An 11,401-nucleotide genomic window follows, 5' to 3' on the forward strand; every position below is an offset into this window, starting at 1 on the left:
ATTCATTAAGCTAGCCGGGTGCAGACTAATCCCACCCCACTATTTAGTTTCTCGGCGCAGAAAGCCGCCCAAAACCGCTTATGAAGCTGCATAAGCTAAGAGTTATAAATTAATGGCATTTACTGTAAAAAAGATGAAAAAAATTGTAAACGTCCCTAGGCAATAAAATCAGGCAATTAGGCAATATTAATCAGCTCAGCTATTGATAAGTGTACTCCTACCTTAGGTTTGAAATAGGTACCTTATATATTATTATATACAGGTACCTTCACTTGAGCCCCCCATTGGACCCACAAGTGCCGGAAAAGTTTGCACTTTTCATATTTCGAGCAACTTTTTTCCTTTCGAGCAACTTGTTGCATTTTGAGCAATTTCCAGACTGAAGATTGTCCGAGTCCTATCTGAAGGCCGTTTACGGAAACGTTTCCAAAGCTTATCGAAGTTCGCCCAAGATTCGTAAACATCCAGAAGACGTCTCGACTTCGACATATTTTGTCTACATACATGAGGCCCTAATCAGATATTTGCTCCCTCAGTGATAAGCTCTCCTTGTAATTCAAAACTTTTTTTGCCTTAAAATGTTATTTAGATACTTCTGTTGCAGTGAAATTGCATGAAACTGCTTAGAAATCTTACCTTCAAAGGAAAATTAGCATATATTTGGAGAAATTTTCGTTGATAAAAAGAGCGGTTTGGAAACTTTTTGGGGCATTTTTCCCGGGCATTTTTTCGACCTGCAACTTTTTTTATAGGCAAAAGCAACATTTCTTTATTTTTGGAGCTACTTTACGAGTACCTAACTTTCAGATATTTCTGCACCTTGTGGAAAGCCCTAGCCCCAGCCACCCCCCAAAATGGACTCTGGTATCTTTAGGAGGGGGGGGGGGGGGGGGTTCGATTAACATCCCGGTTACTTAAATATGGTCCTCCAGTTATCTACAACTCCATGTCAGCAATTGTTCTCTTCTCAATATTTTGAGTTGTTTCTTCTTGCTTTAAGTGCCACCCTGGCAGATGACAATGCGAACACTCGTTGACGCGATTCGTCCTTAGATGGCAAAATGCTTTTAACTGGCAGACCATCTTGACGATCTCTCCTCTGAACTCGGTATTCAACAAAATATGACAGAAAGGGTTAATCAGAGAATATGTCATCATTAAACAGTACATTATAGTTCCTTGTATAGTCAATGAGCCACTCGTACTGACATCATGAACAGTCATTGCCAAGCTCTGCTTATAAAACGGAAACAAGCAACCCAGAAATAACACCACCTCTATGATGAGGATACGAATGGCCCTCATGTTCCTGCGATGACGATTTTGCGAGCTCTGGGTAACATCAGATGGGTTTATCACAGCAGTTCTGCGCAGCTTTAGGATTATCTTCACGTATGCTATCGTGAATACCACCCCAGGGAGCCACTGAGTGCATGGGATGAGCAATAGAAGTGCTTTTGTTACCCAGGTCTTGTTCGTGTGAGAGCTGCAGTGAACGTGGCCATGTCTGTCCGTGTCAAGGTTAAGTGCAAGTGCATACCAGAAGCTGGTTAGAAATCCGAGAGCCCACGAAATAACCACCAGGAACCTGGCTAAACGAATTGTCATCTGGATGAGAAGAGTAGATCGAAATTAGGACACTGGTTACAACTGAGTTTTTTTGAACAGGTTTCTGAGCAATTAGTAGTCTCAGATTTAAACGAAAAGAAGGATGGATAAGCTTTGTAAGACTTAGACACGAAAGAAGACCGAACTACTTTCGGAAGTCAGAAAGGTACACATCAAAATTATGGCACCATTGGAATAATATATGGTATGTGCTCTAAAAATTTAGCTGGGCAATACTTTTTACCAGTTTCCTCAAAAGATGGCATAAGTGTCGATAACATGATCATATGTTTTCCTCAAAAGGGGGTGATTATTCTAAAAATTTGGTAATTGTGTATGCATGGATATCGATGGCAGATATGTAGTTTTGGAGACTTTGTTGACAGATTAAAAGGTTCATTGAAATTATTGGTGGCGCGTTTAAAATTGTGGTGCAATTTCATGGCAGCAGTAGATGTTTAGTTTGGCCCGTGATTCGCTTTGAACTGCTTCGCTGAGTCCTCCCTGGAAAGTGACACAGCTATTTTCATGCACAATTTATTCTAAAAAGGAATCTGATGAGCACTATATCAATAATTAAGAGTTTCAGAGGACCAGAACGTAACGGTCACCGACGCCAACAGATGCTGGAGCTATACACAACTCAGCAAAATTATCTCCGATGCACCCATGGCCCTTTGCGACTGATGACCGTTCCCAGCCATTCACTGCTATCTGTGATAGCTCACCACCGTCTTGTCCTCCCACGTCGAGGACTCTGCCCAGTGCCCCCCTAGCAACACTACTCTACTGTCCCCCCATGCCACTTCTGGACTGAGGCCCCGCACATCTGCTCCTCCGCACGAGCCATGCCCGCGGCTCAGACAACCAATGGGAAGGCGTAGGACTCGAGCGCAGCTTAGCGAGCGCGGCCGCTCCCACGCCCCCCCGCCACCACCACGATGCTTTGTCCCCGCTGCACTCGTCCCCTCCTGACATGTACTGGCGAGGCCGATGACGCCACGTGCTCTGCGGTCAGAGCCCCCCGAGGACACCCCGCCGTGAGATACTGACGCCGCCACCCTGAGCCTGCCGTCGTCAGCGCGCCGCCGCGCAATCTGACTCCAGAGAATAGAGGGACAGCCAGCCCACCGCACACCGCCCCCCCGCCCCCTGCCGGACACCCCACGCCCCGCCCCGCCGTCCCCCCGCGAGCCCCCCCCTCACACGCGCGCGCCCCGCCGCTCCCCGCGCCCCCCCTGCCCCCCCTCCCGCTTCCCGCTAGAGCCCCCGCCCCGGCCGGGGCACCCACGGGGTATGAGGGGGTGAGGCCGGACAGGCCCGGTGGCCCCCCTGCTGCCCTGTTCTCTCACGGGCACACTCTTAAGTGACCAATGCAAGGATTAAATTTTCAAAGTTATTCATTTGTACCATACATACCTGTTTCTTAAGTGGGTGTACTACAGCCTGATATCTTTCCATGCTCATGAACATCAGGGTCACTATGGAAACCGTCAGGCTACTCTGCAAAAGCATAAATAGAACTTTACAGCCAACCAAACCCAGTCCTGGAGGCCATTCGCCATACGCGGAGTAAACCAGATAAACCGGTATAAAAAAGAAAATCCTGATCAAATCACCAACCGCTAGGTTCAGGTTGAACAGATTGGTAACATTGGCAATTCTTCCTTTTCGTAAAATCACCGCAAACAAAAGGAGATTTCCAACAGTGCCAAAAACAAACACGAACGAAAGCCAAATTGATCTTACGATGTGATGAACTGAAGTTGCATCGTCAAAAACCGAGGAATTACTGCTGTTAGTCATCTCTAAAAAGATTGCGAGTATTGAAAACTATACGAAATTCAAGTTCAGCAAGAGTCCCCGAATCACTTGCTTTATCAGTAATTAAACGTTTTTCGTCCTTGTCCCAGCCTAACTCGTTCAAAGACTTGAAATATACTGTTTGAACTAAATTTATGTAAGATGGTGTTCTGTTAAAAAAAAACTTGATATACCAAGTGTATGAATGGTTCCTATAAGTGATCAAGATTAGAGATTATGTCTGATGCAGTAATCTTCAGTTATCGATCAAATATTGAAGTTGCCCTACTGGGTGAGTTCTTAACGCCACTGGCAAGTAAAGCCAAAGTCAATTCCCTTTCACAAATGCGACTCTTTTCCACAGCTGACAACGGAATAGTTTCTTCTGCCGACGATATCGTGTCGTAGCTCCCGTCAAAGTAAAAACAGGGAAGAAGACAGCGGCAACTCTAAACAATAATTCAATTCTCTCTTATTTTCGCCCAAACGGCCTCCGACACCTCAGTTTTTGTTTTATCGCTAAAATGAAAATACATGTAATTTAAAAGCAGGTTCAGCCCACGTCATTGTCAAATTGACAAATTCAATCATTATTGTTTACAAAGTTTTTTATCGTCTCTGTGTTTGAAGAACAGTTCTTGATAACATTGTCCTTTGTTTCGCAGTCACGCTGTGATATCAAATCATACTTACATATTTTAAACCCTTGGACACCTATTTCTACTTACAAACTGAAATTACACGCCGGATTAAACGGAAAGGTTCATTTTTACGATGCTCGCGCTATATCTCATTATTTTCACTGTGGAGTTTACATAAAGAATATTAAATCCTTTTCACTTATTTCCGTTCATGACATAACTTTCCAAATATAACAATAGAGAAAAGGAACGTGATGGGAATTTCAATTATTTTAAGAGGTCCTCAACAGTATAAAATAAGTTGGCAGAAAACACCCCTAGTAATTAAGTTTATGCATTCATTTAAAGTCTTTACTGGTACTCATCATTGCCTTTTTCTTTTTTTTTTTAAGATACAAGTTTATTTCTTCACCCTTTATTATCAACAACCAAACATATATTCTATTTATCAAGCTGTATATATAACGTTGGTTCCATTGTAATGGTAGTTTCCCGCAAGTGCCCTTTGTTAGTAGACGCAGGCTATTTGTTAGCTGCGGTAATTTAAATTTTGGCTTTGTTGATGTACCTGCAAAGAATTAATTAGATAATTCTCAGGGCGTCCTGTCAGTAATAAGATGTTTTTGTATGACAGCAACTAAACACTTTTAAAAACGAGATTATTGCCAAAAATGTAATTTGCAAAATTGTGATTACAAATTATGGCATCGCCCAACCCAACCGTACAGAAACCCTAAAAAATTAAGAGAAACTTCGCTTTTTCAGTTTTATTTTTCAAATTTATGTTATTTCCGCCATACTGCATTATCACATAGATAGAAGCAATAATTTCATATAAGATAGAAAGGAGACATAAGGGGTGATATGAGTGTTTTTGTGTAAATAGTCTTTCATTTTGTTTTGCAATACCAGACAGGTGTTTCTGTTCTGATGTAAATTTTTAAGCATTCGGAGGCCTTTGCTACCAACTTATCGTGTAGGAACAATAATGGAATAATGACTTTTTATAAGCCATAAAATATTGGCCCAAAGTACTTTAAAAGTATATTTCTTACGGTACTCAAATTGTAAAGGAGTTGAACAAGGGTTGGATAATAATGTTTGTTAATATTATAGGCGAAACAGTTAGCTTGGTATGTTCATCATTTGTATAGTTCCAACGTATCGTATTCCAAATAATTCATGGTGTGATTGTGGAAGGGAAAACGTGTCGTGGTTTCTAGAAACTGAAGTTTATAGAATCAGTTTATTTATCTTCTTTTTACTTGGCTAATCTTAATACTGGCATTATATGAGAAAGATATTATCAAGCTTATTCGAAGAAATTTTAGCGATATTTCGATATACATTTCGAACGGGCTGATGCCTCCGTGATAATCAGCTCCAACAATACAATGCAATATACAACATTTTTATAAGGCCATCCAAAATGGTTTCTCAGAACTAATATACTTTACAATATATACCTAGTCTACATCTAACCTAGTAATTTACATAGACCTACACCTGAGTGCTGTCTGGGAGAGGGCTCTCTGAACCCTTGCCGTGAAAATTTCACTTTCCTTTTCAAGAATGAAATTTTGACACAATATTTCTAGCGGCAGACTGAAATCATGGCCCGTTGCCCGTCTTAAAAATAGGCTACCTTTTGATATTTAGCAAATAACACCAAAATTTTTAGAATTTTATCTCGAATAATTTGTGTGACATGTCACTCTAGCTTTATGAAACTTGATGTTGCCACGGCAACCATTTTTGACATAATTTGTTTTCGTTTCACCCGTTTTTTTTCTTTTACCTTCTTGCAATAACACTTATGTTACGTTTCAAAATAATAGAGCTACTTATTAAACGAAAGTGGGTCTTCGGGTTGGGTTTTTTGGGGGTTTTTTTTTTTTTTTTTTTTTAAGCTCCCCCCCCCCCCACAAAAAAAATGGTTCTGATATCTACTCAGTTTCATTTTCCATGGGCTCCTTATAATTATTCTTTCCGGTGATCGGAGCTGCCGCGCCACTTTTGAAGGGGTGTCTCCCTGGAAGATTTGTTCTCTACTACTCTCGGGTAGAATTTGTTCTCTCCCGATTGTTTTGCAATTCTTTTTGGTTTAACTGACATCCTGGCAAATGACAACGTGAAAACTTGCTGACTGGATTCCTCGAGACAAAAGTAATGTTTTAACTGATGGTTCATCTTGGCGACTTCGCTCCTGAACTCGCTATTCAACAGAATATGACAGAAAGGGTTGATAAGTGAATACGACATCATCATACAGTTTACCAACGTTCCTTTAACGCTCAAGGGCCCAAAGTCACTGACATCACCAAAGATCATTGCCAAGCTGAATTGATAAAACGGGTATAGGCAAGCTATAAATAACACCACCTCTATGATTAAGATGCGGGCCGCCCTCATGTTCCTGCGATGGCGATTCTGCGAGCTCTGAGAAACATCAGACGGGTTTACCACAGCATTTCTGCGCAGCTTAAGGATTATCTTTATGTACGCGACCATGAACACTACCCCGGGAAGCCACTGTGTAACTGGGATGAGTAAGAGAAGTGTGCTCGCAATCCAGGACTTTTCCATGAGAGGACTGCAGTGAACGCGACCATTCCTTGCCGTGACCAGGTGCAGTGACAGTGCATACCAAAAGCTGGTGAGAAATCCGAGAGCCCACGAAATGACCACCATGAACCTGGCTAAACGAATTGTCATCTGAATGTAAAGAGTAGATCAGGGTTTAGTTTCAGGAAACAAATAATTAAATAACTAACAAGAAAACTAGCCTTTGTACTGCCGTCCTTTTTGCAGATGTACAGCGGTAGAACGATAGAAAAGTGAGGACAAGTTTATTTATATTAATTTCACGTCAAAGTTTCGGGTTAACTTAGAGTAGGTGGGACCATATTTTGACATGCAGTTCTACCCAAATTTAAAAATTTTAGAGTATTTGTTCCTTTTTATGAAATTGTGCAAGTTTTCTGAATAAACTTTGCAGGACAATTCCATTTCAGAATGTATTATTGTTTTGAAATAATTTTGTCAGGTCGATATATGCTTTTCTGATTAAATAGTAGATGCAAGATGGCAGATTGAATGATGTCATGTGATGCCACATCCATTAGATAATTAGACTGCCCACAGCCTAAAATACGAAAAAAATAGAGGGCTGTAAACAGTCTATTAGATAATTAACTTTAATACCTTGAAGAGAAAGCACGCGCATTAGATAGGCTACCATGCATCTGATGTATTTGCATGCAAGATGTTTTATAACGTAACAACGAAAACCCAAGGGAGATCCCATCAACCGCCCTTCAACGATCATAGAAAGCCGGTAACTAACGAAACACAAAGTTATTCATTTTTAAAACTGACCTGTCTCTTGAGTGGCTTTACAACCGCCTGATATCTTTCCATACTCATAAACATCAAGGTTAATATGGAAACCGTCAGACTGCTTTGGACAATCATAAATATAACTTTACAGCCAACCCAGCCCAGTTCTGGAGGCCATTCTTCATTCGCGGAGTAAACTAGATAAACCGGTATAAACGAGAAAATCCGGATCAAATCACCTATTGCTAGGTTCAAGTTGAACAGATTCGTGACATTGGCGATTCTCCCATTTCGTAAAATCACCGCAAATAAAAGAAGATTTCCGACTGTGCCGAAGACAGCTACGATCGAAAGCCATATTGACCTTATTATGTGATCAACTGAAGTTGTTTCGTCAAAATTCGAGGAATAGTTACTAATGTTCATCATATTCAATGAGAGACTTTCACAGAGCTGTGACTATATAAAAGTTCCTTGATTTCTTTAGTTTTCGTCAAATGGTTTATCGTTGCAGGAGTCCCTTTCTTTTCTTGATTGGTTTCGCCAAGGGCTTCAAATATACTGTTGTCACCGATCGTGAATATTGTTGGTTTCTGTAAGTGGATGTTCGTCGTTTGAATAGACTGAAATATATAAGGTGTATCAGTGAATTGTCCAGAGTCGTCAAGATAAAAGACCTTTAACAAACGTCTTTCTGGTGCATTAAAAGTTGGATTTGATTCTTGTTGATCAAATACTGTAGCCGACACGGCCACGGTTTGCTAAATCCTTTAAGACTACTATTCCAACGTCAGTTCTTTTCCAAAGAGGTAACACCTTTCATTGAAAACAGAACGGTTTATGTCTTGTCGTATGTTGCGTTGAGGAAAATGCGGAGAATGAGTCAGCGACAACTTGATCAATAGGTGATCAATTTCCACTCTCTTATATTACAGTAAACGATCTTTGCCAGCTTTTGTGTTTTATCGCTAAAATGTAAATAAACGCACTTTAAAAACAGGTTCAGCGCACGCCAGTGTCCAATCAGCACTGAAGTCAATCATTGTTATTTACAATCAGTTTTTACCGTCTTTTTCAGAAACGCGCCCATTAATTTAACTGTTTTATGACTTTGTGCTTTTTTGCAATCAGTGTGATATGCCAATTTGTACTTGTTCACTGACGGAGACAAATGTAAAATTTTTGGACAATTTTGATTTATAATTAAATGTAGAGAAACGAAAAAGCTGGAGGTTCGCGATAGTTTACTTTCCCAGTTGGACTTACTTAATACATATTAAATCCTTGACATTGGCTTCCGATCATGACATAAGTTCACAAATATATCACAATAGAGAAAAAAAGGAACGTATTGGAAATTTCCTTTGTTAAATGGTTCCTTCAGTGCAAACGAAATTCTCAGAAAACACCCCCAGTAAAGTTAAAATACTAACTTTGACTTCTTTTTTATAATCAGCGAACAACAAGAAAAATTATCAACCGGAATAAAATATTGATTTCATTGCATTTCTTATTAATGAAAAATTATAATTTTTCGCGAAAAGCCTTCTTATTTCAATTAGCCCGTTTGGCCTACAATAAAATAACAAGGTTATAGCAGATTGTAATTTCCAAGTTTTGGTTACAAAATATGATATCGGTCAAGGCAAAACCTTGAAGGAAACCTTTACATTTATTTTCAAATGATTCCAACTTCAGTCACATTGCACTATCATATATTTTAATGGCAAAAAGTGATGAACTTGTAAGATAAACAGGAGTCACGTAGTGTTTTTATGTAAATATTCTGACCTCCCATTTTGCAAAATCAGACAGGTGTTCTATTTGGATGGAAATTTGTTAATGCCCCGGAGGTCTTCTCTCCCCCTGGCAACTTCATTGATTCGCATAAGGTGCGACACGCAAGCAAAGATAAGATAATGAGTTCTTACACCATAAAATTCCGAAAATAAAGTCCCCTACCTCCTGAAACCAAAAAAACCTCCCCGCAAAAGAAAATTCTCAGACGCAAATTTATCCTTCTGAAATTAAGCCATTCCTCCCAAGCCATAGGCTTATATTTAGTAATACACTCCAACACTGTAGGACATGTTCTTTACGTTAAGAGAATTTTACTATGTATGCACTATTCTTGTATGTACAAAAAAATATTAAGAGGCTGTTTCCTGCCCAGCTAGAACCAAACATATTTTGAAACATAAATAAATTTCAACCTGTAAATAAAAACTCCCCATATTATACACAGGGAGGCGCGGTGGCCTAACGGTAAGCGTGCCGAACTCCTTTCTTGAAATACAAAACACTAGTCTAAAAAAAATTAACCTCTCTCAGTTTCCTCGAAAGATAGTAAGCGAAGGGCACCGAGTTGACTATCTCTCATAGAAAACTCAATCTCTAAGTGCAATTTTCAAATACATATCATACATAATTTTACTATTCAATAATGGATAAGTAGTACCTAGACATGTATTTAACTAACTACAGTATTGTAAAACTAAAGCATTATTGTAGCGGTATAAGTTAATATCATTTTTTTTAATGTAATGCAAGTTATTGCATCGTAAGTATTGTAAGTAACTTCTTTAAGTTATGCAAGTAACTGTTTCGTAAGTAATGCAAATTGTTGTATTGTAAAAAGTGCTTATTTCTGAGTGCTGCAATAATGTACAAAATCGTAATTAAAGAGATAGTAATACCAGAAGACTGGCAGTGATAACACGATTGTTGTATGGTTGTACGTAGCTCATGACAAGTTCTTTATCTTTTAATTTTTGTCAGGGCTACTGGCATCTGTGTCAACTCGGTCTTCATGAGAGACATCGTCCTTCATAACAGACCAGGAAGACTTCAGCTGTTTTGTCGTGTCTATCGGGTTGTTACTGGTCACCAAGTTGATATGAGTGAGAGTCCCTCTTCTTCGTTGGTATGGGGATGGAAGTGGGCTTCTGTGTCCAGCTTCATCACTCATTACCTCATCCAAACTCTCGGCTACAGGCATCTTGACGCTCAAACGGTTTAAAACCGCTATACCTACAGCAGTATGGCCAACAGCTCTGAATTTTCCAGTTAGCTGCATGGTATGCATCAAATCTATGTTGGTCTTGGATGACTGCTGACTGACCAGCCTGCCGCGCCTTGGCTTCGGTGACAGGGGCGCTGAAGGAACTCGACTATTTGGATTCGGGGTCGATCCTGTAGGATATCTGCAACCCAATCCATGCAGGGGAAGGGAATGTATATCGCCATGGGATCCCGCCCTTATTCTGCGCCTTCCATTTCCACCGCTGGTAACTGTAACGTCGTCGGCTTCTTCATTATCTTTTTCAAACGAGGGGCTGGAGTCTTCATAACTTTCATTTTCCAAGGAGCTTCTGCTAATAAACACTTGTACAGGAGAAGCCACTTCCTTTTGATTTGTTTTGAATTCTGAAAACTTGTTTAGACTTCCGTTCGAGTAGGTTCGCAGTAAGCGCTTTTTGTCAGGAACTGAAAGAAAACATGTTTTGTTCTCCTTCACGGACGCGTCATTGGCTTGATTACCTTGGCAGCAAGCTTCGTCATCCCCCGTGGTCTTGTACCATTGCACGTGATCTTCCGGTGTGGCAGCTTTTCTCGGGGTTATGGGACTTTTGCTAACAATCTGTGGGAGCTTCTGGTTCAAATGTGATGAGAAACCTGAATTGCGGCGGTTCAGGCCGCCTGAAAGCTCATGGAAAGGTTCTGAACTACTACGCGGCCTGAGAGGCATTACCAGCTTTATTCCGGCATCAAGCGTTTCCCTCGTCCTCCTCAAATTAAGAAGCTCTCTCTGCAGATGTTTCTCTTCCTTCTCAAATTTTGAAATCTGCTGGTCGAGGACGCGACCCGCTGCCTTGTTTAACTTCTGCGCACGATGGTCGCTTTCCGACGTCAAAGAGTCACTTCTTTTCTTTCGATATGCACTCATATTTTCACCTGCAACATAGAATGAACTACAATAAGTATTTTCACGGAAGTTAGGCGCCATTGTG

At 40.4% G+C, this 11,401-nt stretch overlaps 1 protein-coding gene and 1 pseudogene across 2 annotated transcripts; both read right to left on the minus strand.

Annotated features, from left to right (window-relative positions):
- Positions 1–322: 322 nt before the first annotated feature.
- LOC144658596 (prolactin-releasing peptide receptor-like) lies at positions 323–3,916 on the minus strand. The gene is made up of 3 exons (XM_078519045.1): positions 3,028–3,916; positions 820–1,608; positions 323–333 (listed from the first exon to the last, which is right to left on the minus strand). The coding sequence occupies exons 1-2, from the start codon at positions 3,412–3,414 to the stop codon at positions 937–939; spliced, it is 1,059 nt and encodes a 352-aa protein (XP_078375171.1). The 5' UTR covers positions 3,415–3,916; the 3' UTR covers positions 323–333; positions 820–936.
- A 2,103-nt stretch (positions 3,917–6,019) lies between these two features.
- LOC144658597 (prolactin-releasing peptide receptor-like) lies at positions 6,020–8,345 on the minus strand (annotated as a pseudogene). Its single transcript, XR_013571747.1, has 2 exons — positions 7,431–8,345; positions 6,020–6,767 (listed from the first exon to the last, which is right to left on the minus strand). The product of XR_013571747.1 is annotated as a prolactin-releasing peptide receptor-like (transcript).
- Between the last annotated feature and the right edge of the window lie 3,056 nt (positions 8,346–11,401).

The sequence above is a fragment of the Oculina patagonica genome, chromosome 6, assembly GCF_052425735.1.
Source record: "Oculina patagonica isolate OP01 chromosome 6, crgOcupat, whole genome shotgun sequence".
NCBI classification, from domain to species: Eukaryota; Metazoa; Cnidaria; class Anthozoa; order Scleractinia; family Oculinidae; genus Oculina; species Oculina patagonica.